Below are 27,280 nucleotides of genomic sequence, written 5' to 3' on the forward strand. Positions count from 1 at the left end.
CATTATTTTTTATAAGTATTTTTGATGTTATAAGCAATATTAAATAAATAATTTTGGGAGTTATATTAAATTTTACATTTAGGAAAAGTATTTTTGAGGTTAAATAACATTTTTAACTTTTATTTATAATTTAAAGTATTTTATGTAATACTTATATTGGATATAAAATTTTTTTATTGAAATTTATTTTAAATATATAAATTACATATTTGAATTTGTAATAGTTATATTTTAATATTTAAAATATATTTTATTTAAATTATATTTTTTAATAGGTTAAAATAACAGTTTAAAAACAAAATTTAGTTTGAAAAGCTATCCGTTTACTAAAATTTTATTTATTTAAAATTATAATTTAGAACTCAATAACAAACTTATCTTAAACACTTAAATCTTAAATCAACCTTTTAAAACTTAAGTAAACCTGAGCCATCACTGTTTATCCCATAAATGGTGGCACTGGCAGTCTGTCTTTGTAATTTGCAAAAAGATTTTCTTTTATTTGAAATCTCAGTTAATATTTGACTATTCGACTATGAAAGATACAATTCATTTTTTTATTAAAGATTTACAAGTAATAAATATGACGGGCCCATTGCCCGTAGCTATTTATGTGAATTTTTTTTTACATCACTATTTGGGCTTTTAGCGGTGTTATGCGAAATGGCGACCGCCACCTGCTATTTGAATCCCTATGGACATGAAGACAAGAGAGATGGTGGCAACAAGGGATGAAGCTGAGTTGGGAGGAGGAGGTGGGGTTCCGGTCGTATTGTGGCTTGTTCCAGGCACAGGAGCAGTCCTGGGGCCATTTCGGACTTCAACACTCAGTTTTTGGCCCTCAGCACAGTGATCGGCGAAAGTGCAAATGAAGTGATGGTCACCGATACTGTTAAGCGTAATTCTCGCCGGTCCGGTGCTCCGATTAGGGATGGTATTGGCCCTTCTGCAGGCGTTGTAAGCAGCCTCGGTCACCTTGGCAACATCATGTTCTCCGGTCGTAAATTTAAACACTGCAAAAAAAAAAAAAAGGAACATTGATCATCACAAGAAAATTAATATCTGTGAGAAACTGAATAGAGAAACTCTCACCAAGAATATCCCCAACTAAGAAGTTCTTATTGTCTGTCCAGTTATGATATAATTCAGTATAACCGGTGGGGATTACCCAACCAATGGTGTCACCCACAGTGTAAGTTGCAGCATATGTGATCTGCAGCACGTTTGAAGCCAAAACAACAAGTGTTGCTGTCATGCTGACGATTTTCATTGCCATTTTCTTTTAGCTGTGTCTGGATATTGATCGTGTTCTCTGCTGCTTACAGTCGTTCCCCCTGGCCTTGGGTCTTTTGTCTCTCTTTTTGCAGTACTGAAGTGTTGTTGTTTATCCTTCTTCCATTATACAGAGTGGTGGAGGCCGAGTTACAGCTTTCATGGAAGTTGCCGAAGAAACTTGGGGTCTGTCAATTAATTAATAGCGATGTCTTGTGGGGGCAGTTGTTTGAATGCCATCGCCCCATCATTACATTTTCAACTATCTCCATTTCCTAAAATTCTCATTTCCCTTCCCCCTTCGTTTTTTAGGTTGTATTATTGTTAACGAGAAAACCCAAAATCCCCCCAAGGAAAACGAGAGATATCCAAGTTGCGGTCTGGGCTACTAAATGGGCCAAGCTTGCCTGCGGCAACAACCTTTTAGGTTTGAATCTAAGGCATCTACCCATTAATGGTGACACGAGCACCCTATCTATCTTTGCAATTTTTCTTCTTTTTTAACAAATAAACAGTACCATGTAATTTATCAAATGGGATTGGTTCAAGCCTAATAAAAAAGATTACGGGATTACCATATTTATGCCTGCATCTCTCCAACAATGCATGCCTTTTCGAAAGGGTTAAACTGTGTTTTTTTTTTGCTGAAGCTTTGAAGGTTCATCAATTACACCATCAAAAATCCAAACAAACCCTTTTTTTTACATCGAATAAATAGTTTTTTTTATGGATCCAATAAATAATTAAATATTTTTAATTAATTTAAATTCCACATGCATGATTTATTTTAATATAACATTTAAGGCAATTGTTATATTAAACAAATATTAGTAGAAATATTTAAAATATAAAATTAATTATTGGAACTTATTTTTATTCCAAACAATATTTCATTTACAAATGACAATTATTATTAGCTAATTAAATTAACAAAGCAGTGGCTAGCAAATATTAAAATTCAAACCCTAAATCCTATCATTTCTTCCCTCAATTTGTAATATTATTAAACTCATATAAGGGCCTACTACATTTAGAAATGGCATAACTAAAATAGTTTTATTATAATTAGATTTGTGGTCAGCCCAAAGTTTCGTCTGAAAAATAATAGAGTTTAGATAAAAATAGACCTAAAAAATAGGCTTGAGCAAAAACCAAAATTTAATATGGTTATAGTTTAAGATTTACAACATATTATTTACTAAAATTTTAGTATATTTTATATAAATTAAATAATGAATGGTAAAACATAATGCTAAAATCATAATATATTTTAAATATATATTATAATGCACGGGTTGATCACTAAAATTTTAGTATATTATTTTAGTTTAATTTTTATTAGAATATGTTTATATATCCATGCACGTTTAATTTGTATTTATTTAAAAAATATTATTATTTAAATGTTTAATAATATGTTATGCTATAAAATATTAAAATATATGTTTAATATGGATATTTAAAATTTCAATTTAGTAGTCGACTGAGTCTTAGTTCGGTTGGTATCGACATCGTTGTTAAAGCAGGAGGACATGAATTTGAGTGTGCTAAAGCACATTTATCCTCTTATTTAATAATGGAAAGATATATTTTATCTTTTGAGATATTATATATTCATATGCATAAATTATTTATATATATTTTAATATATCTATTAAATGATTAAAATAATATGTAAAAGTTTTACTTCAGTAACACTGCAAAAATATTTTTGTTAATACAATTGTATAAAAGACCAACCACAGCATTTGAATATATAATATATCCATATTAGTATAAAATAATTTAAAATGTTTTTTAATTTAATAATTTTGAATATATGACAAATTAGTATTCACCTCCTTAATTGAATAAACGCATCTTTTTTTAGGTTTATACAAAGAAATTATTAAAATAATATAAATAAATCTGATTATACGAATAATATATATGGATTATATTTATAAATAATTTTTTGTGATAAATTAACTATATAATATATTTAATTAGATAGCAAGTGACAATCTCTCCTTTTTTCTATTTAAATTTTATAATTTTTTATTTACATTTCAGAAATCAAATTTAAGTTTAAAAAAATTTAAAACAATGCTGAAAATTTTAATAGATAATAATAATTTTAAATATTAAGTTATGATAATAATAAATATTATGTTATAATTTCAATTAGATAATAAAAAATTTAAAGTTTAGAGAAAAAAATTGATTAACTAATTATCTATTTTATTTAACTTAAATGTTTATTTATATATTATCTATAAAATTAATTTTGAAATTCAGTTAAATAAAAAATATTTCAATACAAATTTTTACCTTTAAAATTGTCTCCTTTGCATTTTTTTGAGATAAAATTATTTTAACATTAATTATATTTTACTTTCAATAATCATAAATCTATTAAAATTATAATTCAAAATTTAAATAATAATTATCTTTAAATTTTAATTACCTACCAATAACTTTATAAAATACTGCCGTAAAAACTTAAACACTGTTTTATAAATAGCTCACGTAGCTTGCAACAAAAACTACAATTTCAAGTATCACTCAAAGTGTCAAAGTTTTATGAATGCCTTCCGTTGTGTTCCTTCCACCATATTCGTGGTGAAGCTAATTAAACGCCACATTCACTCTTTCTGTATGGGTGGATAAATTAAATATTTTAGCCAGTTAGACTGCTCCATATGGTTTGAGATTTTTAAGCCTCTTAACAGTAGATTTGATGGTCATTTCTTCTTGGGTTTTTGCTTGGCTGGGAAGATTTTAGATCGGTTTGTGACTACCAATTCAACAACACTTTGTTACTTTCTTTTTTTTTTTGTTTCGAACTTTGTACTCTCATTTTTTAAAGAAATATAATGTTTTATCTTGAAAAAAATAATACTAATTTTAAATAAAAATAAATTAATTTGAAGCTTTTAAATATAACAATATCAAATATATATTAATTACAAACTTCTGAAATAAAATATTTTCCATTTATTTTAGAATATTTTAATTAAAATATTATTTTCACAAAATAAAAAAAAGACATTTCTATTATTTAAAAATACATGATAAGGTAAATATACAACTAATATTTATTACAAAGTTAAAAATACATAATATCATCTAACATTCAATTGATGTAATTTATTGAAAAATATTAAAATATATTTGAAAAAACAAGATAATAAATAAATAAAAAAAGCATCAATTTTTTATTGGATAGGGATGAGAGGAAATGATATTAAATTTTATAGTTAGAAAATGAAAATGAAATCACAAAAATAAAAATTAGAAGTGAAAGTAAAAGAGTAATTAATAAAAGTAATAAAATATAATTGGAAATAACAAACTGTGACCCAACTTAGCAAATCACGTGGGAATGAGATTTGTTCTTTTTCGAGATATTTTCATTTTTGGTCCCTCAACTTTTGTTGACATATAATTTAACTTTAATTTGTTTCAATTCAGTGTAAAGTTTGTCTTCTTAATTTACAGAAATTCAACATTTCTGTAAAAAATAATGATTCCAATTTGAACTCTAAGGATTATAATAAGTATATAAATTTACTTATAATAACTTTTTATATATATAATTTTTATTGAAATACTTTCTAAGCTTATAATTGGTATAAAAAATTACTTATATTAATTTTTAAAATAATTATAAAAGTTTAAAAATATAGCATAAATATAGTGTTTAAATAATATACAACATACAATATTTTGTATAAATATTTAATTTACATTATTATTTATTGTTAATGAAAATATACGAATCTTTAAATAAATTTTACAGAGAGATTATTTAATATTTTGATGATAACTTCACTAATACAAAAGTTACAAAATAATGAAGCCTTAATTAAAATGATTTCCAAAAATATACTTGTACGCATATTAAAGAAAGTGGGAGAGATTGGGAAGCAAACAAACAGAGGCACAAGACCTTCTTTTATACAACGCCTGAGGCGCCATAATTCGGTCCCTTTTCCATGTGGGACAAACACGCCAACACCCAACAATCCCTGTAAAATGAATCTACAGTATAAGATGTCTTCTATCTCTCTGCATAAACAATGGTTTCAGCAAATGACATTTCTTGAATAATGATGGGCAGGGCTGAGAGAAACATGGATAAGGAAAACAAGGTGGCACGTGGTGCAGATGATTCATCGGCAGCTATAACATTGAATGCCTTGCTCACAGTGAGTGCCAACAGTGCAGATGAAGTAATGGAATCCCTCTGTGGTAAAAGGCACCCTTACTCCAGCCTCTGCGTACAGAGTTATTTCCGTAGCGTTTGTATTGCAGTTATCGTAATCAGCCTGGTTTGTTACATGAGCTGCTGTGTGATTCCCAGTCCAGTTGAATACTGAAATATATGACAACAAAAGTATAGCACAAAAGCAGGGGTTAGATTTATAAAAATTATATATATACAAGTAATTAAGGTCTGGTACCGGATATTGTTATTACCTGCTGAATCTCCAACCTTAAATTCATATCTATTTGCCCAGCTAGGATAGTACTCACTGGAGTTACTAGGGGGAACATCCCACCCATAATCGTCTCCCACTTCATAATCAGCTGCAATTGCACCCTTCAAAAATGCCATTGCCACCATTAACAATACAATCAAGCTCAAACTGAAACGATGGTCAGCCATTTTGTGTTACTCAGGTCGTCCCTAGGGATAATACCCCCTTCTTCTTTGGTCCCTTGGTGAAAAGTTTCGATTTAGCAAGGAAATTTAAATGGATAATTTGCCAACTATATGCTGGATAAACTTGAACTGTATATATATACAGAAGGGCAAGTCGGTTAGAAGATGATAAGTGTATAACAAACATGGAGGAAAAATAGAAGTCGAATAGGTTCCAGCGTTTAAGGTTCCAGAGTTTAATTTTCTTCTTCTTCAGCGTTTGAATGTTCAAATTATTGTGTTTCATTCTTGCATGTTTTATACGATGAGAGACTGCTTCAATTCAATGATCATGACCTGGTGCATTCCCCTGTTTTGCAGATACAGTTAATCACTCATTCAATGGTGTTACCTATTTGCTGATAAGTAAAAAGTTTACTTAATCACGCAAACCGCAAACGATTACAAAGATCAGTTCAACTACCTAATAAGATGTAAATTGATCAGTTTACTAAATCTTCTTTGACATATATACACATAAATAAGGGGAAATGAAAATGAAAATAAAAAAGGTAGAAGGACGTCACGTTCTATAGAATCATTGTATTGTATATTTTGGTTTTGTAACCCTAACTTCATCTCAGACATCAGCATTACTAAAACTTGACGTCATGCTAGAAATCAACTCTTGGGTCAATTGTATCTGTCATCAAACAATTATATATATATACATATTTTGTTCGTAATTATTGACATTATTAAACACTTGCTTTATGATGTTAACTTACTGATTCTAGATAATTCAAAGCATTTTAATTTCTTAAGTGTAAGGGCGAAAATGTCAAACAAATAATGTCAGCATACTTTATGAATGTAAATAGCTCAAAGTTTGTTTAACTGTTTTAATACATAATTGTTATTGTCACCAAGGGAACATTTTACAAAATTATATTAATTTAATGTCTTTTTGCTTCAATGGTAAGGTAGAGATTTTCATCTAAATTTATTTTAGTTAATTTAATGTTTTTATAATGTATAGTGAAAGCCATTAAATCTAATTACCGTGGAGGTAAGTTCCGACTATGTAAATCCTTATAAAAATTAGAAAATGGAAGAACAAAGATAAGAGCAGAGTGGAAAAAGGAAACAAAATTATTCGGTAACTATAATCTCAAATTAATCTGTCTACGAATTTAGTGTTTTTTTTAATCTTTTAAAATTCATTTTAAATTTGAAATCTAAATTCTCTGGTCGTTGTTAGTATGAATTTAGTGATGTAAAATTGTTATACTAAAAGGGGTCAACAAATTCGCCATCTATATATTAATTACGTGCGTTAACAAAGCTTGTTTTAGTAGTGTTCATAGCATGATAATGAAAGTGGTGCGGCTAAACTCTTCTAAGGGCCGTATTTGAACTACATTGAACCATTAAGGAACACTGCTAACTTGCATAAATTTCTAATCAATTGCTTAACTGTGCCTTAATTTAGTTTAACGAATGTGGTTTGTTGAGCTGGTATATAATACCAAACTAAACCCTTAACTTACGTAAATGTTGGAAACACGGCTAATAATAATTTCTTGCTATGATAATGTTTTTTTCCTTTTCCACATTTAATTTTCCTCATGATTTGATAATAGTGACAAATTGAAAATGAAAGGGAAGTCGAAAGTATCTACCCTGGACTTTTAAGTCTAATGTCATCAACAATGAACTCATAGGTAAATGTAAAATCGTAAAATGGGCTTATGATTTCTCATATTTGTAAATGTAAGTCGATTTGTCTTAGACATAGTAAAGTCAAATCAGAGAATAATTGGGTCATGTAAATGCTTTTTTGTTTTTTAAACAATTTTCACAAAAGAAATAAAAAAAGTACAAAATAAAAGTTTTAAGTCAACAGAAATAGGTATCATACACCACCGCCTTGGACGGTGATGTTAAACGATTTTAAGATGACATCTGTTAGATTAATAGTTCAATTTTCAACTTGAAGAACATTCTTGGGCAGTTAGCATAGGCCGAAGGGTGTTGAAAAAAGCAACATCCAGTACGTAATTAATTACAGGGAGGGCGGCTAGCTATAAGGTCAAATAAATGTGTAGCTAAGCTGAATTGAATGGTTAAAAGATTATGCAATCAAGATATGGTTAGGTTGTTTTTGCTGGTACCATCCATGTCCTTTTTGTTCAATTAGAGCCATGTGTACCAAATTGTAGTATTGAGATTTTACAAAAGCTGGGCGGTGGGCAGCAGCCAATTGACACCCATCATTCCAGAACGCCCCCCCAAAAAGGAGATATTGAGAGGAGGAAAAACAAGAACCATTCTTTCATTGTGTTTTTAATTGCAAAAAAAAAAAAAAAAGAAGAAGTGGGGGTGGTCTGATTAATTTGGAAAGCAAATGAATCAAGCTTTTTTATTCAAACATACAAAAATCTCACTCCATATGATAAACTATAATGATAATAACAAAACGAATGAAGACTGTGTCTGGGTATACGCTACAAAGTGTGAATTATACTGAACTGACATATGAATCTCACATAAAAATGAACAGGCAAAATTAGCAGAACAAAGCTAAGGCAATGGACATGAAAACAAGAGATATGGTGGCAACAAGGGATGAAGCTGAGCTGGAAGGATTGGGGGTTGAACCAGGTGTGGGAGCAGTGCTGGGGCCAGTTCTGACATCGATGCTGAGCTTTTGGCCGATGCCACAGTGACCGGCGAAAGTGCAAATGAAGTGGTATTCACCGGTCCTGTTAAGGGTAACATTCGCCGGTCCTGTAGTATATCGAACGATGGGATTGGTAGTGATGCAGTTGTCGTAAGCAGTTTCATTCACCTCGGCAACATCATGTTGTCCGGTTGTAAAATTAAACACTGCGAAAACATTGGAACATTTTTCGTCAAAAAAACACCAACTTCTTTAATTCAAGTAACAAACTTAACTAAGTTGGATATAAGAAACTCACCAAGAATATCCCCAACCACGAAGTTCTTATTGTCTGTCCAGTTATCATAGAATTCAGGATTATTATTAGGGATTGTCCAACCGGTGGTGTCACCCACAGTGTAAGTTGCAGCATATGTGCTCTGCAACACGGATGAAGCCAAAACAACAAGAAGTGCTGCCATGCTGATGATTTTCATTGCCATCTTTCGTGTTCTCTGCTTATACAGTCGCCCCAAGATCTTTGGCTCTCTTAATGTGTTGCTGTTTATCCTTCTTCCCACGGATTAGAATATATATAGAGTGGTGGAGGCTGAGTTACCAATTTCGTGGAAGTTGTTGAAATAAGCTTTGGGTCAATTTACAAACAGCCATGTGATGTGGGGGAGCAGTTGAATGCCATCCACACACGGCAAAACCGAGTCATTCCATCGACATGCTTGACCCTTTCATTTTAAAAACGAAAAAAAAATTTGAGGAAGTTTCCCAAGTTTATTATACTATTAGGAAATTGTAATTTTGAATAATTGAGTAATAATTTTATAATTTTTTAAAATTAAATGATTAAAATATAAATTTATTAATAATTTAGTGATTTTTGGGTGTAATTTATTCACAAACAAAAATCAGCATTCGCCAATCGCGACCGTCCATTTTAGTCTATGAACTTTCAACACGGCAAAGTAAGGGATGAAGTAGAACAACTCTAGTGGCTTTTCTTACATTAGCTTTTAATTATTTTAGTTTATTATTTCTACTTTAATATCTGTTATAATTCCGGTTCCTTTGCTTTTTATGTCTTTTGTGGACCAGAAGCACTCAACATTTAGGTGTAATAATATGGTAGTCGCGGTTTCTTTCTTTTCCATAATCTCTTAACAACTTAATTATAATTGTCTAAAATTAGATTTTCACATTTCACATTTTAGCTTTGCCTAAATCTTTGAATTTAGGACAAAGTACACTAATATTATATAAACACCGTACGATGCATTTAAGCATATATTAAAGACCATAGAAATAAAGTCGCCATATACAAATTTTCTAAGTCTAATGGGCGTCCCAACGTGATAGGAGGGGCCAATTGTTAATTATATATTGCTTTGACGATTTCGGTATTTGTTTTCTAAAACAAAATCGCTAGATACGCCATTGCCATTTGTCAATATCTTAGGCTAGATATTTTATAATTTTGTTTTTGGTTAAACTATAAAGATAGTCAACCAATTATAAAAAATTTCATTTTAGGCACCCGAAATAAAATATTTACAATTTAAGCACTCATATTATATAGTTTAGTCATTTTGGTCATTCTTATTAAAATAACAACGTCAAGCTAACATGATAGTTAAAAAAAACAGTATAATAACAAATTTAACCCTCAAATTTTACATATTATATCAATTTAGTCATAATTTAAAAATATTAACCCTCGAAACTTACAAATAATCTTAATTTGATCCTAATTCTAAAAAATTCAAAAAAATCTACAAAAATACATAAATCTTTTAAATATATAATAAATTTTAATTTTATATCAGTATTTATATTAATATTAAATAATTATAATTATAGTATTATATATGAAAAGTATGACTAAATTCCTAGAAAAAATTTACAGGGACTAAAATCCAAATTCTCAAAAAGTACATGGATTTATCGCATATTTTACCCAAAAAGTTCTAACCATGGCCTAATTTGGTTTAAATCATGGCAAATATAAGTTCGGTTCTTCATGTTTTTCATTTACGTAAATGCTGAAATTTGAACTGATCAATATGAAACGAGAATGAAAGCTTGGAAGTATTCAAAAAAAAAGACTTTGGAGCTTCAGCTTTTTCTGAATTTACTTGCAGACTAACACGAAATGTATCAAATTTTCAACCTGTTTGAAAATTCTTTCCTTTACAAGAATTACGTTTGAAATTAAGGCCATATATGGCTTTAATCGTATGCATCATGTATTTTGTTTTTGTTCATGAAATAAATGGAAAAAATAAAATAAAATAACATCAATATATAACTGACACATACACATTTTTCTTTTTCTGAATAACACTGTAACATATTACTTTAAAAACACAGCAGAATACACTCATTTGTAGTATAACTTTACATGTTTGCATATATCAGGTCTCACTAATATATCACTAACAGACACACATGCATTATACAGTTATTTATCGTTACATGGGAAGATGACTCAATGAACAATCAGTATAACTATCCCTAAGGAAGCTACAGTCATTTCAAAGGAGTCCAAAAAATTCTAAAAGGGTCACAAGGTGGGGTGAAAGATAAGCCTGCATTATGTTAAAACTATAGCCTATAGGAACTCAAGGCTTGATCTCACCTGAATTGCTTCTTCGGGTTTCATGTTAATTTCGTTGACGCCTGAAGTATTTTGTTCCTCGTTGCAGTTTGCCAGTTCTTTCTCCTTGATTGATGTTTCGGATTCAGTAGCGTTGCTACCATGTTCCCCCTTTTCTTCTCCTTCCGCCTCATTTTTCATTTCTTTGGTATTGAGTATGTCGGGTTTGTCCAGCTGACTGGTTCCAACCCCTTTCTCTGTTTGAGCCACTGGCAGTTCAACATTTCCCTGAGATGTTGTGCTTACATTCTCGAAACCTTCTTTTTTCCTTTGCACAACTCCAGACGCATCATCTTGTGTGCCCTTCAACTCTTCAGCATTTTCCTTACCTTCTTTGACATCAGCAGATATATTAGCATCTTGTGATTTATAGTGTTCAGCTGGCTTTGCAGTGACCTTTCCAGCCTCTCCTTCCACATTATCTCTCTCAGATTGTTTATCCTCTTCCATATAAACATCTTTAGTAACCTCGGTTCCTTCAGGGGCAGTTTCTGATTCTTTGATGTCCTTTTCTGAAGCAGGTGATTTTCTGCCTCGCTTTTTCGGAGGCTCACCTTCTGGCATTGGCATTGCTTTTACCTTCTCACTGATCCTTGCTGATCTCCTAGGGTTCTCGCTAGTACCCCAATTGAATTCTGATAGCAGAGGACCACCAGGGTGTGCTTTAAGGTGCTGTTCCAATTGTCTCTTGTTACTAATTTCCTCCCCTGTCGGAGCCGTGAATATGATCTCATTTTTCCTAGGCATCCCCCTTTTCTTCGGCATGAACTGCAAACAGAAAGAAACCCCAGACTGTACTAGCTTGTAGATAGGAAATGTATACAGTGACATATATCCAATATATATAGATATTCAAGACCATACATGAAAATCTCCTGATGAACTGAAAGTGAGCATACATGCGTGCAAAATCTATGGCAGGTTGATAATCAGGCATCTTAAGTCAAGAAAAATATACAGAAAAGCACAGAATAGTTCACAAGTTCTTCACTAACCATAAAATGCTTGAATGAGCACAAAAAGGAAATGTCAGGTCAAAGATGTAAACTGTGCCTCGCTAAAACAGCCAATTTATACAAGCAATAGCACTATTGGGATTTCCAAAATATTAAGATAAACAAAGAAAAGCAGATACGCGTCATCTCCAATATGCCTCTTACATACTGCTAAGGTTCATTCTCTTCATAGAAGCTCTAGAGAAATCAAAGCATAAAATAGATAAAACTAAAGATAGTAATCAGAAAATGTCAATATGCTCATCACCCCGAATTAACTTTACGCACACTCCAAGACAACTTATCGCATAAAGTTACTTAGTCCATAGACCGTAAATGACCAGGAAACGTTCAAAGTGAACATAACTCCAACAACATTAGAAAGCACCTAATACATTGAAACATGCTTAAACAAGAAAATCACAATCATAAGAGAAATTAAGAATATAAGTCCCGAGAAATAACAGCCATATACATTGAGACCATTCTGAACTCTAGCAAAACATTGTACACAACAAATCAACACTGAATTAATTGTAAACATCGAAATAAATTCTTCAGCAACGATGTCGATTTCAGATATATAAAAAAATTTTAAAAAATTGCTGAAAGGTTTTGAAATAATGTTTAATCGACTGGCACTCTTTTAACTTCATTCAAAGCCAATAGTTAACATAGCATCTCTCAAATGAACATTACGTCTTCCAAAATCCAACTAAATGGAACTAGAAATTTTATATGGGTGCCCTAATTTGCTTATTTGTCTCATGAAATTATTTAAAAACAGAAACCCAGAAAGTAAAGAAAAAGCAGCTTCTACAGAACTCTAGCTATTGCTTTGCTTCCAGTAAACTGGGAAAACCCAGAAATGTTCAAGAACAAGCAGAGCAAATGAACCCCCAGAACAGAAAAAAACTAATCAGAAATTTCAATTAATTGAAGAAGCACACACACACAAAAAGAAAATCCTAATTGAAAATTATCATTAGTTCCAAAATTCTATCACAAAATTCCCAAATATAAATATTAAAAACATAAATTTACAGAACTCAAACATCCTAATTAGAAATAATCAAAGCTAGTATAAAGTATAAGCCATGTTAAACTGAAGCAACTAAGATTTAAAAGAAAAAGAACCTTTTTCTTCCAACCAGGAGGAGCAGGGAGTTCAAAGCAAACAACGTCCTCTTTGCCCCTCTCCATTTCCTTCTTCTCCGACATGCTTGCCATTTACACCTACTAATTACCCATATAATTAATTTATTAATTTATTTTATTTTATTTATAATAAGGAAGAGTATGCTAGAGAGGAAAAAAATGTCGACAACTAGAGATCTCCGGTTTTCTTTCTCTCTCAATTTTTTATTATTATAAATTTTAGAGTTTCTTTTTTCAGAATATTATATTTCGACAACAAATTTTATCTTTTTTCTGACACCTGCCCACGATTTATTGACTAATGAGTTATTGTTCTAGAAAACACTTACTTTGATTCATATTTTTTCTATCAATATTTTCATTTATATTTATTATTTAAATTTCTTATCGTATCTTATTCTTATGAATAATTGGGTTTTTAGATGGATCTAATTTATATCATTTTCATTTTCAAATAAAACATTTAGAAAATAATTAATATAATAAATATACGAATGTATATTCTTAGTTGAAAGAAGTCTAATAATTTTTTTTAGTATTTGGATTGAATTTAATAAAATTAATTTTAATTAATATGTGATTGGGTGTAATGGTAAGACATATTATTAATGGGAAGATTCAAATTTGAACTTTAAAAATAATATTATTAGAGGGATTAGCCACGAACCTTTAATATAAATCGTAAAACCAATATAAAAATAAAATAATATTAATCTTAAATAATAAAATTGATAATGAAATATATCATTTACGACTCCAAAATTAGACAATTTTGACACTGATAGTATTAAAAAGAATACCAGAAACGGAAGAATTTGAAAATTTCCCTCTAAAATAATAGCACATGATTTGTGTGGATCAATTATTTTATCCATTTAATTTGTAGGTTACCTTTTTCATGTGGCATGTGTTTTTTTATGAGTAATTTCATTTCATTTAAAAGAAAAAAAAGAGAGAGAGAGAGAGAGATTTAAGCAAAATGTGAAGAATGTCACATGCAATCATGTTGTTCATTTTTATAGGAAATTAAAAGTTTTATTGTACAGATGTGTCGATTGAATTCATCTGTATCAATCGATATAGAAATTAATTTTTAAATTTAAATTTAAAATTTTATTATTTATTTTAAATTTGTTTAATTATTAATTGTTGAAAATTTAAATTTGTTTAAATTTAAAATTTAAACTTTAAATTTGTTTATTTTAAGTTGTTTAGTAATGAATTATATTTGTGAAATTTATTAAATAACATTTTATATATTTCATGAGTATTTTATATTTGAGATTTATTTAATCTTATTATTTATTACTTGTAAATTTATATACATATATTAAATATTTGTCAAAAATAACGATAAAATTTAAAATGAGACATTGAAATAAATAGATACCAATATATATTAATAATTTGATATTAATAAATAAAAAAACGATACATTCTATATTGATTACCTTGCATGCAAACACCCAATACTCATTGAGCATATGTTTGGATGCTGCGAAATGCCCCATTGGGGAACATTTACAAAGCCTCATACCATTCATAGGTGCAATGAAATCAATAATATATATTTTTTCAAATTGATTTTTTTTCTACTGAATATGTTAAGGAATTCATTAAGGTTAATTAATATATTATTTATGGTAAAAATATTATATAAATTTCGATAATTAACAATTTTATTCACAAAATTACTAATTTATAAATAACTTTAAGTGATATATATATACTCAAAATGCTCACCAAAATCGATCCAATATAATGGAAAAGAAATAGCTCTAATTTTGAGGACTGCGAACTGCCCATAAGGCCATAACTATATGGAATTAACGAAAGTAGTGGTCCAACCCGTGCACAAATATTTATATATGTGGGTCATGAATATCAAAGTATAATTTTAATTGAATGGATATCCTTTCAAAACATTTAATGCAATTTTTCATAACAAAAAAGAAGATTTTTAACAGAACAAGGAAAGGAACCCCCCAAATTGTCAATTCTTTTATGGTCCCCTCCTCAGCAATAATGATTGATTTTTATCCTCAAAGTGTAAAATCAGCAACCATAAACCCAAGATGGGAAGAGTGGGAAAACCAGTGTGACAAGTTGAAATATGTTGAATTACATAGACAAGTGAAAGATTTGGATACTTGGAGCTTTTTGATTTATGTGAAGCTCATATCGAGAAGCCATCCTTTTAAGGTCCAACACCTTGGACTCATAACAAACTTCACTCTTCTATGGCCCATGATTAGTTCATTTGCGAATAAAAATGAAATCTTACCGCCCATGGTTAGGTCATTTAGGTGATTTTCTTATCTTAAATATATGAGTAAATGATAAAAGAGGTAACTTAATTATGAAAAGTTATATAATGATCATCCAATTATTTAATTTTATCTTTTTTGGTCACCAACTGGCTTACTTAGTGATAAAAACACTCAAATATCTAAGATAGTTGAGAGCTAAAAAAAACAAAATTAAATACCTAAGTGATCATTTTGTAACTTTTTATGATTGAATAATCAAACAAAAACCTAGTTAAATGACTACAAAATGGTGACCCAACTATATACCTTCACCCATAATTGAGTTTAAAGATAATATATACTTGAAAAGTATAAAATATATGGATTTATGTGTTATATAATTTAGCTTACATTACATTTGAAATCCTAATTTCTAAACCTCATCGTCTTAATTAGGATATAAGAAAGGTAGAGAGATTGTGAATTGTACAATGCAAATTGAACAATAATATTCCAAAAGTCTTAACTAAACCCTAACTATTGATGAATGGGAAATGAACCTTTTATTCATTATTCACCTACTAAATTGAATCATTCGACTTACAAAGGCTAATGCACCAGCATCGTCACCAAGGTATGAAACACAAATTACATTATTCACATACACAATTCTATGTTGGTGATTTTGACCTTCAAAAGAGATCATCAGCAAGTAAATATGTGTGTGTATATATATATGTCATGTTACTGTCACCATGTTTGAGAGATGAGTAGGTTTTATACATATATAGAGTGACCCTAGCAAAGTTTAAGGCCGGTGACTCTCGACAGGTAAGTTCCTGAATGGATCAGATTCTGCCTACAAGGCTAGCTACCATTCAAAGAAATCCATGAGTAAGTTACAGGTCCCCAACAGCCAAAATCTAAGCGGTCCAGCCTCCACAAAACCGAAAATCTTCCTGGTCTAGTATTTTATTAGCTTAGCGTAGCCTTTTACTTTTACCAGAGCCCAAAGAGCTTTTAAAAGGGTAGAATGAACCTTTTAAAGCAGTGATTTAAAAAACCCTTTAACCAGAAGGGACCAAAACCATGTACACCAATCCACTTAATTGGTATATGAATGAGTACTGTTCAAGGACCAGGACCAGCTATGTTGATAATTTCTGAAACATATGTATAAAAATATTCTCATCTTTTTCCAACCAGCTAGCTAATTATTATTCCAAAACAAAGTTTACCTTTGATTTGAATTGGGGCCGGTTTCTATATGTACTTTGGATAAAAGATCAAATCCATTAATTGGTAGTCGGTGGAGCCATTTGCATATGCCAATTTGCCTTCAAAACGCGACTTGTATATATATAAAGAACTCACGAGTTAAAATGTACCTATTCTTACCTCCTAATTATATTTAGGGTAGAAATCTAATAATGAATAAACTTCTTTTTTATCATTCAATTATAAAAAATTACAAAATAATCACTTAATTATTTGATTGTCTTTTTTTATTGCTAATCGTTAAATGGTTGACGAAAAGATGACATTACAACTTTTAAAATTAATATAATAGCAACTTTAATCCTCATCATTTATATATTATGAGTAATTTAACGACTAATGACCGAATAATAAAAAATCAAATATATAATTGAGTGACCATTTTGTAACTTATTATATTTGGATAACACCAAAAAAACTAATAATTTAGTCACAACTAATGTAATTTGCCCTTAAATTCAAAGAAAAATTATATTAGGTAGCTTTATTCAATCTAGTCCCTCCTATGCTAAAATTTAGATAATCCTTAAAAGTTTATAATTTTATATCTGCTCCTAACACGAAATTTCTAACTTTGTTATTGAATCATTTGATAATACATCATCAAAAGTTCATAAAAATAAATCCAACGACTATTATCATCTGATTTTACTCACAAATTATGAGTCTACACAAAGCCTTGGATCATTTTTTTTCAGTTAACCATCAATTATTAATGTTTCAATGTCTTAGGTAACCTTGTTGGTAGTTTTTCATGCTCCTATGTTGAGCTTATCTTGTCGGATGCTGATGTTTCTTTTCACTATTTCTTTTACTTGATTAATATTTAAATTTAAAATTGATTTAGCTCAAATTTAAACAACTTTTTTCTCCCAACATCTTTGGATTACAACCTTACTTTAAAATTGTTCTCATCATAATTTAATTGATTAACTTAACTATATTAATCAAGATGTTATGAGAACTTGATCTGATTATAAAGTAAATTGTCTATGAGACTTTGAAGTAGTAAGTTGGAGCAAAAGGAGTACTTTTTTCTTCTTCTTTTTTTTTTCTTTTTGCATGTAATGGAGAGAGTGCCACCCATGGCTATCAAAGGAGGCAGAGAGTTGCAGAGCCCTTTGCCATTAAATGACTGCCAATTTTCTTAATTATAATGCTTTTTTTTTTCAAAGTTCATATGTAGTACGAATTATATCTGCTACAGTGTAGACAGCTTGGTTAAAGACTTTCAAAAGTTAAAAAAGAAAAAACAGCACACTTTTCAAGATACTACGTACTGTTTCTTTTATGTTTTGTTGCATTGAAGCAGGCCAAAGATTTCTTTCCTTATGATCAAATGTTTATATATATATATATATATATTTGCCAACACGTCGTTTTCTTTCATGTTTCAACAGCTTTGGATGATGATTAGAGGAAATTAAAATAGAACGGTAACAGCAAATGGGTTACTGTCTATGGGGGGATAAAAAATTGTAACTTTCCCTTGGGGGGTGTCAGGTAGGAATTATGTGTTGTAATAAAAGGTGTATCGACGGGTCTATTCTAACTCATATCTGGGGCTGTTTCATTGCCCTTGGGATTGTTTTATATCTGGATGTATCTTGTCATGTACGTGGTATGCAAAAATTTTGTAATCTCTTTGGAGTTTTCTTCTCCATGAAATCTTAACTTATCTGGCTGCAAAAAAGAAAAAAATGCAGCACATGGATACGTCCTTTTACAACGATAAAAATGTGGCGAATATGAGAAATATTAAATATATAAATACATTAAATTATATTACACTTACAATGTGGGTGAACCCTCTCACAGCAATTTTTTTTTCAGCCACACTTAAACTTGTTTCACCAACTCTTCATTTTATTATTAAATCGTGTTGAGTGTTACAAATTGTTTGTCTAATTTCTCTCTAGACATTCCATTTTATTGAATGATGTTTTCTCCGAATAACCTCCAAAACATCCCCAAAGGACAAAGGGAAATGTTTTCTCATGTTTCCTTGCATGATGTTACGAGACGAGAGACGACAATAAATTTTATTGGAAGATCCAAGTATTTACAAGAATGAATTTCAGGTCCTTCCTTCAATCTAAATGCCATATCAACAATCATTTGCGTATTTAGTGTTCAGTCCAAAATTTGCCGCAAAAACTTTTGTTGGACCCCATCCTAACACCACCTAATTTTACACGAGACCCTATTTATATTTACAGTATATGGAAAGATGATCGATTTCCATGTAAAAATGAAATCCACCATCGATTTATATAATAAAACGGTGATTTGATAGAATGGTGGCCGTTAGTACACCATGTGAGTTGTAACCTTTTTTTCCCAATGATTAAAGCGATTCTTTTTTTCAATAAAGCAATTATAATTTTACTGCCTAAATTATTATTTGACAAAATAACTTATTTCTTAGTTCTGTTTTTCATCCACAGCACCATAATAAAACTTTTATAAACAGAACTAAGTCTAGAATATTTAACATTTTTATCATTAGTCAATTAAAAAAAATTATAATTAAAAATTTATGATATGCTTTATTTTTTTAAAAAAAAATCCATTATTATAAATATAACACAAGCAAAAAAATATATATCCGAGCAATTATAGATACGAATCAATATGAAGCACACGAGAAAATAAAAAGAAATAAGCAAAGCTCATTCATGGTATACGGTTAAAGATCCACACATTACAATTATAAATGGTGAGACTTGAGCTTGAGTACTTAAGAATCCAAAGCCTTCACATTATTTAAGATGCCAAAGCTTCATTGGCATGTTATATATATAATACAATTTTTAGTGATACTCATACTCCACCTATAAATTCGAAGATAATATATTTAAACTAATGTTTCTTTAATTGTTACAATAATAACGATATTAACTGAGTTAAAACTAAATTAATAACATAATATACTTTATATTTTATGCAGTATCTATATATAAATATCATACAAACAAATAAATTTTAATAAGTTTATTGTTAACGTATATATTATATGATAAGATAACGATGCATTAAATGTAAAACCTCATCTTATTATAGTTTCATCCTTACTCTATTAAAGATGAAAATGTGTAAAAAAATTAATAACAAAGTTAATTGGTAAAGCATTGAATTATTAATTTCAACAAAAAAAATTACATTTCAATGTATTAAATATAAAAAAGTTATATTTATATTTATGCACTACAACAAATTCGTTAATTTTGAGCGTCAATACTTCGTACCTTATTTAAACCAATTGTATTTCCTTATTGGTTCTAATAAATTATGCTTAGCCAGGAGAAAGGGAAAAAAAAAAACTTCAAGCCCAATATCCTTTTTGGGTTCAAAAGAATTGCAAATTATGTGAAGATTGTCTATTTGTAATCAGATTAGCATGTGCCCCTTTTTTATCTGTGATGGACACATTTGGGAGATTATGTAAGGATTGTATTTGTTGCTGGATATTGTCTAGAAATTATGCCAACCGTTGTGTGTGTTTTGGGCATAATTAATAATGGATAAGCGCTTGAAGGATCTAATTGCCAAAACTTGTATCAGTTTGATTGTTGTTGAGATGATGTAGAGCAATTAAGTTGCATAAATAGACGCCATTACTTTTTGGCCTGCAGCTTAAGTGCATGCGTGGTTCAAACTACAAAGCAAGCCATTAAATATATATGTAAAATTTTGAAGTTGGAGCATGAAATTAATTAATACCATGTCTTTAATTTACTGCGCCTGTAGTCCAAGTACTAGCTAGTCACCAAAAGAAAGGGTTAGGCACCTAATAAACCACTATTCATAAAACCTCTTTCTATTTATTAAAAAACTTCTTGCAATAAACTTTTTTCATTGAATTGGAATCTTAAAAGTCGACCTTTTTTTTTTTTTTAACTTTTAACTTGAATTCGTATGTTTAAGAAGTTAGATTAAATTAGTCTTGGACTATAAAACAATACTAAAAAATAAAAGCACTTGTAATTATATATAAAAAAAATATTTCCAGGTTGGATTCGTATTTTAAGTACTCTTATGGTAAGGCACATTATACTCTTATGAAGAGTGCGGGTTCGAGAATTAGAAATGACATTATTAAAAAAAATAGTTACAAACCTAAAAACACTAGCATGAGAGGCGACTTAAAGAGGTATCCACAAATGACTCTTCATCTAGTACCATCCATTTGGTTACCCAATGACCAACCACTAGCATGCCTCACATACCCATAGAGAGGCCATCCGTCTTCGACTACTCGTTGGACATTCCATCAAGCCACCCGCCTTTAGCGGATCCTTCGTCAGGCCACCTGCTATTAGCAACACGCTCTCATCCTTAGGAGGAGACCACTAAGGGACTATTGAAACTTAACAATTTTGTACTACTTCAACAAAAGGAATGTCAAAGTATACCCATACAGTACTATTCTTGACAACAACCCGACATATAACTAACCTACCATCTGGCCAACAACACAAGAAAGTCACCATTCATATGGTCAATAACATGACACTATTAAGCAAGGGAACCTTCTCACTCCCTTTTTACTCCTTAAAAGTTGGCTTTCTATAATCTCTTATATTTCCATTCCTAATTCGTTCAATTCTGACTGATGAATTAATCTCCTTATCACCACCACCACCACATCTCCTTCCTGCATTTTCGTTATTGAACACAAATATCAATAAATATTAAAAAAAATTAGAACCAATATATATTACAATTAATCATTACGCGTATTTAATTAACTTCCTACAACATTAAAATAAATATAGTTAGAAAAAAAAAGGCAATGGAATAAAATCTTCGTCTCCTTGGTACGCTGAGGTTGTAGCAAATCGAGGTGAGGATCACTCATTTCTTCATAATAGCACATCGAGCCGGTTGGTAATACTTCCAAACTTTCCTTTTTCTTTTCCCTTCAAACCCTAACCCTCTTTACCTGACCAATAGCAAGAAATTGAACCGCCAATTTATCTCTAACTAAACCCGGTTTCCCATACGAAACCACCCTATATTTTTGTCCTCTTGGTCCCAGCATTTGTTGATTACCCCTTTTTTCTTAATTGGCTTTGGTTCCTCTTTATTGGTTCCTCTCTCTCTCTCTCTTTCTCTATCTCTCTCCCCTTTTAGCTTTCTGATTCCCTCTCTCCGAATAAAATTTTCTATATATAAAGGACATTTCGTTAACTGTTATGATACATAGCCCCGTCTTAAAGCAAGGAGTAGATTTACGGGAATAAAAGCTTAGGTTTTTTTTTTGGAGGAGGGTTCCAAGTGTTGCTTTCTTCTTGTTGTTTTAGCTACTTGTTGCAGGGAAACAATTGGTTCTCTTTACTTTACCTTTTCTTTTCTTTGGTTTTATCTGTTGCTTTCTTCTTGGGGGCCGCTTGTGGTGTGGTTGCTATAACCTTTGATTTAAATCCTTTTTATTTGTAACTCGAAAGACATGTCGAACTGCATCGATGTTGCGCCTGAGCAACTCTGCTATATCCCTTGCAACTTTTGCAACATCGTTCTTGCGGTATATATATCTGTCTCTCTTCTTTAATTATTTATGAATACTTTGGTTTTGGTATTTTCCTTCTCCATATATATTAAATCCTGAAAATAAAAGTGGGTCTTTGCATCTGTGATCAGTGCTCTCTCGTGTTCTTTCTTTTTTTTTTCTTTTTTTTTTACTGAAATCTATTGATTTTGTTTTTCTGGGGTTTTCTTGTTTTTTTCTTACCACTTACCAGTCATGTCTCTATCGTCAGCTTCTTTTACAGTCATGGAAAAGTCATAATGCAATGACCAGAGAAAGAAAGAGAGATCGAGAGGAAAAGGCTTAGTGCCTTAGCCTTAGCTTAGATATTAGTTACTGATCTTTCTTTTTGTAGTTTATTATTATTACGATGATGATGTTGTTTTTGGCAAATAATTTTAATAAGAGTAAAATTTTCAACGTCCAAAGTCCAAACACAGGCATTTTGTTGATAATCTGATGAGTACAATACCTCAACTCCCTTTGTTTCACTGCTGTTGTTACATACCTTTCCCTTTGCTTAAAATACAGCCACAACTTTGTTCTTTTGCTAACTCAGTTGCTTTACCTAATGGGGGAAAATGAAAACATGAAGATCCTTAGTACCTTTGATCATTTCCCAGAAAACACCCTGCTTAAACACATTAAGAAACCCACCCATGCACCCATTATTATAGAATTGCCATCTTGTATATCTATCCATTGTCTTACCTGATCATCTTCTTCTATGTTTACTGCCTCTTTTCTTCTTTATAGTTTACTAATTATGGGATTATAATGCGCAGGTGAGTGTCCCATGCAGCAGCCTGTTTGATATTGTGACCGTCCGATGCGGGCACTGCACCAATCTATGGTCCGTGAACATGGCAGCTGCATTTCAGTCACTTTCATGGCAAGATATTCAGGTCCGAACTCTTTGAGAACTTAAAATTATTGAATAAAAAAAAATATAATGTCCATTTCAGGATCTTAAACCCTCTGAAAACTAGGGCTTCAAAAGAGAAATGCTAAAAGTTTTTTTTTCCTAAAACTTTCCTATGAAAAATAGTTGCCGACAGTCACTGAAACCCTAGTAGCCGCATGATCAAAACCTATTTTATTTGCTTTTATATAGGACTGAATTTTGCGGCTTTGAGAAAGAGGTGCCTGTAAACATAAACTATGTATATTTTTTATGCTAACCCATCACAAAAGCTTTTATCACTTTCTTGTGCCGTTATTTTATTTTTTCCTTTGTTTTCTGCTTTGGGGTAGTTTGATTTGATTGACATGTAAGTTAGGGTTCTTAGGTTTTAATGATATCTTTTAATGAACTTCGTCTTCAACAAAAGCTTTGTACATAGATTCTTTTCTAGGAACGTAAATCAAAATATTTAAATTCTTATAAATTTACCAAAAATCTAAATGTTTATATATACTATTACAGGCACCGAATCATGCAATGCAGGATTATAGGATGAAAGAATCGGGATCCTCATCCAAATGCAACAAGTTCCCAATGCGACCACCTGCCAACAATGTCGTCACTGAGGAAAGGGTCGTCAATCGACGTAAGTTAATCACATCTCTTTACATATAATACCACCTTTTCTTTTCTTTTCTTTTCTTTTCTTCTTCTTCTTCTTTTTTTTCTTTTTACATCATTAAAAAATAGATATATGTTTGGTTTTCTTTTTTCAGCTCCAGGGAAGAGGCAGCGAGTACCTTCTGCATACAATCAGTTCATAAAGTGCGAAAAATCCCATTGGTTTTGCTTAACATTGCACAAAACATTAATTTTGTATTATATACAATTGCTGCATGCTTTTACTACATGTACTCTAATTATGAAATGATGTAGAGAGGAGATCCAGAGGATCAAGGCCAACAATCCTGATATAAGTCACAGGGAAGCATTCAGCACTGCTGCTAAGAATGTATGTTCACTTTAAAGCTGCAAAAATCCATATATAAGAACATTAACATATACATTATAATTGTTAAGGTTTCATATAAAATATTTATGGTTATTCACCATTTCTTTTTTATTTTGTATTCCTATATATATTACAGTGGGCACACTTCCCTCATATCCATTTTGGGCTGATGCTGGAAGCCAACAATCAAACTAAGCTGCATGATGTAAGTAATTATATATATATAGTTGAAACAGCTGCTATGGCATGAATATTGGAATAACACAAAGTTTAGCATATAATAATAACCATAAATTTTGAGTTGCTTTTACCAAGTAATATTTGAGATTAGCAATAGTGAGAAGTATGATTAATTGAAGTTTATGATATTTGAACAGGCCTCTGAGAAGCATATCATGTCAAGGACTGCATTGTTCAACAAGTGATTAGTGTGTTTAAGATTGAAGAAGTGATTAACCTTTCCCCAGTGAAGGGTAGCTATGGTTTGAAATTTGAAGTGAAGAATATATATATATAGTGTTGTTGATGCAATGTGTAATTTTATTTTGATTTTCAAGAACATGGATTTATATCCTAATTAGTTTTATGTTATCATGTTATCCACTTTGCTTGGTTTGTGTTATCATAATATTATCCAGTACTTTTCAAGTGAACGTAATTATATATGTATGTATGTATGTATAAAAATAAATTCCAGTGTTCAGCTTGTGGGAATTAATATATCTCATCTTTGTGAAAATCAGAATATTTAGTAATTAGGGTACTTGTTTAATAAATATTTGACGCAAGATGCCACCTCAAAAAACAAAGTTATATGTATTTAATATTTAGATAAATTAATAAATTGCTATCATCTAATTCATTGAATTTATATGAATTTGACCATTTCTTTCTCTTTTTTCATAAATACAACTCCTAAACAGGATTTTTCTTAATTTTGCTGGCTGAGAAAAATAAAATCATGCATACCAATATATGATTATTTTACCGTAAGGATTGATCTCAAATTTAATGTGGTTTGAAGATATCCTAAGTTTACACACACACACAAAATTGTCCTATAATCTTATTTACATACTGTAGGCTATAGATTAGGAGAAATCAATTAAAATTTAAACAGTATATTTCTAAGAAATATTACATCCTACCATAGTTTTGTAGGGTTTAAGTAAAAAAATCGAAATTTGATTTAAAATGAATCGAATATATATATTTTCTTATGATGTAAATATGATTATTTTAACAAAAATAGTTTAAAAAATTCAAAAAATCTGATAAAATCAAACTAAAATTAACTCTACATTTGAATGAGACATATGTTTAAGATTTGATGTGGTGGTGGTGTTTATCTCTCTAATTATTAACTTTTAAGGGTTTATTTAAGTAGGTTTATTTGATAAAAATTATTTGGCATATTAATATCGGAGATATGCAAAGTTGAGAAAGAATCACATCTATTAAATTGATCATTTTAAAAGATAAAAAATAAATAGATGAGATTTTTTAATTCTATTTTTGGACTCCACCGTTAACTTAACTTTGAGAATTTCATCACTAGATGCAAAAATGAGTCACTTTTCTTTTTGGTAAAATAGGTATGATTGGTCCATTAATATGACAATTTTTTTTGTGGCAGTTCCAAAGTTGTAAAATGAGTATTCATCTAAATACATTGATATATACCATTGTAAAGTATCGTTTTAAAGAAATCTTAAGCTCCACGAAAGGTTGTTAAAATATGTTGCATGCAGTATCATTGGTAAAGCAGTTGCTGCTTAATCCCTTGAAGTCAAGCTGTGTCACATAGAAACATGTTTACCTCTTGTTCCTAATTATAGCTTATATATATATATCCCATTAAAACTCTTATCTTATAAGCTAAATTTTTCATTTTGAAGCTTAGCTTCTTTTTTTTTTTTTTCCTTTTTTTGGCCATCTTATGAAAACCAGACCCCATATTTTGCTTTTGAATTATTGAAAGAGTGAAGGGGGAAAAGGTTTGTTATAATATTAGTGTTGAAAAGCAAATATCTAAGAAAAGTCATTGTCTGTCTAAGCATGGAGATACAACTCACAAAGTCATAAACCTCTGTGAAAAGTAGTATTTGGACCACCATTTTGCTCCTTCACCAATTCCATTTTAACATGCAGAGAATCTCCCATAAAAAAGCACTAAAGTTATAAAATATATATGTATCATGTATGTATGGCTTTGATTTTTGCATTCAACTGTTTGACTGAAATGTGTTTATACTCTGTGTAATTATTCTCAAACTGCTTTTTATTTTTATTTTTTATGAATCATTAAAAATTTCCTTTTTCTCGTGAACGATATCATTGGATTTCATGTAATGGGGAGACGCATTATGTATATATATATATCCAGAGAGACAACAATTAGGGCATCTTTGAAAACAACTGGGTGTTATGTGAAGTGGAAATGTGGTCACCCCCCCCCCCCTCATTTCCCACTCTGCTCTATTCTCAAGAAGATAGCAAATTACAACTTTGAATCAATAACCTACATATTAAAACACCCACACTTTTTCTCTTTGGGTTGCATTAGAAACCTTAACTAATCCAAATTTGTTTGATTAGTGGGATGAAAAGAGAAATGACATAGTAAACCACAAAAACCAATCAACTTTTAGGCTTATGAATCTTTTCATTTATATCCTATATAACTTTATATGTGATATTTGCAAAGCTAACTTGAAAAACCTATTCACCTAATGAATGTATTTTAACATGTTAAGTGAACTGAGAAGAGAAGTGGATTTACATGCTAATCAAAGACACCAAACTATATATTTAGTAAAAAATAGAATAGAACAGAACAAAAATGGAGAAAATTAGTTTGAAAGAGAAGAAAAAGTGAGAATAGAATAGAGTAGTAAAAATTATGAAATTCAAACAGGTGCATGT

The 27,280-nt window shown here is 30.3% G+C and overlaps 5 protein-coding genes across 5 annotated transcripts; 1 reads left to right on the forward strand and 4 right to left on the reverse strand.

Annotated features, from left to right (window-relative positions):
* Positions 1-536: 536 nt before the first annotated feature.
* On the reverse strand, positions 537-1,824 carry LOC121229219 (stellacyanin). Its single transcript, XM_041112780.1, has 2 exons — positions 1,093-1,824; positions 537-1,013 (listed from the first exon to the last, which is right to left on the reverse strand). Exons 1-2 carry the CDS (start codon positions 1,274-1,276, stop codon positions 655-657), a joined length of 543 nt encoding a protein of 180 aa, XP_040968714.1. The 5' UTR covers positions 1,277-1,824; the 3' UTR covers positions 537-654.
* A 3,232-nt stretch (positions 1,825-5,056) lies between these two features.
* LOC121229220 (cucumber peeling cupredoxin) lies at positions 5,057-6,147 on the reverse strand. The gene is made up of 2 exons (XM_041112781.1): positions 5,734-6,147; positions 5,057-5,629 (listed from the first exon to the last, which is right to left on the reverse strand). Exons 1-2 carry the CDS (start codon positions 5,921-5,923, stop codon positions 5,427-5,429), a joined length of 393 nt encoding a protein of 130 aa, XP_040968715.1. The 5' UTR covers positions 5,924-6,147; the 3' UTR covers positions 5,057-5,426.
* Positions 6,148-8,294: 2,147 nt separating this feature from the next.
* LOC121229221 (umecyanin) lies at positions 8,295-9,315 on the reverse strand. Its single transcript, XM_041112782.1, has 2 exons — positions 8,881-9,315; positions 8,295-8,788 (listed from the first exon to the last, which is right to left on the reverse strand). The coding sequence occupies exons 1-2, from the start codon at positions 9,062-9,064 to the stop codon at positions 8,469-8,471; spliced, it is 504 nt and encodes a 167-aa protein (XP_040968716.1). The 5' UTR covers positions 9,065-9,315; the 3' UTR covers positions 8,295-8,468.
* Positions 9,316-10,930: 1,615 nt separating this feature from the next.
* On the reverse strand, positions 10,931-13,677 carry LOC121229222 (methyl-CpG-binding domain-containing protein 11). The gene is made up of 2 exons (XM_041112783.1): positions 13,362-13,677; positions 10,931-11,997 (listed from the first exon to the last, which is right to left on the reverse strand). The coding sequence occupies exons 1-2, from the start codon at positions 13,452-13,454 to the stop codon at positions 11,185-11,187; spliced, it is 906 nt and encodes a 301-aa protein (XP_040968717.1). The 5' UTR covers positions 13,455-13,677; the 3' UTR covers positions 10,931-11,184.
* Positions 13,678-21,814: 8,137 nt separating this feature from the next.
* LOC107944698 (axial regulator YABBY 5) lies at positions 21,815-25,003 on the forward strand. Its single transcript, XM_016878527.2, has 7 exons — positions 21,815-22,436; positions 23,225-23,344; positions 23,866-23,989; positions 24,120-24,168; positions 24,280-24,355; positions 24,492-24,560; positions 24,733-25,003. Exons 1-7 carry the CDS (start codon positions 22,362-22,364, stop codon positions 24,778-24,780), a joined length of 561 nt encoding a protein of 186 aa, XP_016734016.1. The 5' UTR covers positions 21,815-22,361; the 3' UTR covers positions 24,781-25,003.
* The last annotated feature ends 2,277 nt before the right edge of the window (positions 25,004-27,280 follow it).

Source organism: Gossypium hirsutum, chromosome A05 (genome assembly GCF_007990345.1).
Source record: "Gossypium hirsutum isolate 1008001.06 chromosome A05, Gossypium_hirsutum_v2.1, whole genome shotgun sequence".
NCBI classification, from domain to species: domain Eukaryota; kingdom Viridiplantae; phylum Streptophyta; class Magnoliopsida; order Malvales; family Malvaceae; genus Gossypium; species Gossypium hirsutum.

Bases quoted from the DNA above. Each gene is read 5' to 3' on its own strand.
- LOC121229222 (XM_041112783.1), bottom strand. From the start codon at position 13,454: ATGGCAAGCATGTCGGAGAAGAAGGAAATGGAGAGGGGCAAAGAGGAC. The intron at 11,998-13,361 runs GTTCTTTTTCTT...TTCTGTTTGCAG, and splicing joins CTCCTGGTTGGAAGAAAAAG to TTCATGCCGAAGAAAAGGGG.
- LOC121229221 (XM_041112782.1), bottom strand. From the start codon at position 9,064: ATGGCAATGAAAATCATCAGCATGGCAGCACTTCTTGTTGTTTTGGCT. The intron at 8,789-8,880 runs GTGAGTTTCTTA...ATGTTTTCGCAG, and splicing joins CGTGGTTGGGGATATTCTTG to TGTTTAATTTTACAACCGGA.
- LOC121229219 (XM_041112780.1), bottom strand. From the start codon at position 1,276: ATGGCAATGAAAATCGTCAGCATGACAGCAACACTTGTTGTTTTGGCT. The intron at 1,014-1,092 runs GTGAGAGTTTCT...TTTTTTTTGCAG, and splicing joins CTTAGTTGGGGATATTCTTG to TGTTTAAATTTACGACCGGA.
- LOC107944698 (XM_016878527.2), top strand. From the start codon at position 22,362: ATGTCGAACTGCATCGATGTTGCGCCTGAGCAACTCTGCTATATCCCT. The intron at 23,345-23,865 runs GTCCGAACTCTT...ATACTATTACAG, and splicing joins TTTCATGGCAAGATATTCAG to GCACCGAATCATGCAATGCA. The intron at 24,169-24,279 runs GTGCGAAAAATC...GAAATGATGTAG, and splicing joins GCATACAATCAGTTCATAAA to AGAGGAGATCCAGAGGATCA.
- LOC121229220 (XM_041112781.1), bottom strand. From the start codon at position 5,923: ATGGCTGACCATCGTTTCAGTTTGAGCTTGATTGTATTGTTAATGGTG. The intron at 5,630-5,733 runs GTAATAACAATA...CATATATTTCAG, and splicing joins TAAGGTTGGAGATTCAGCAG to TATTCAACTGGACTGGGAAT.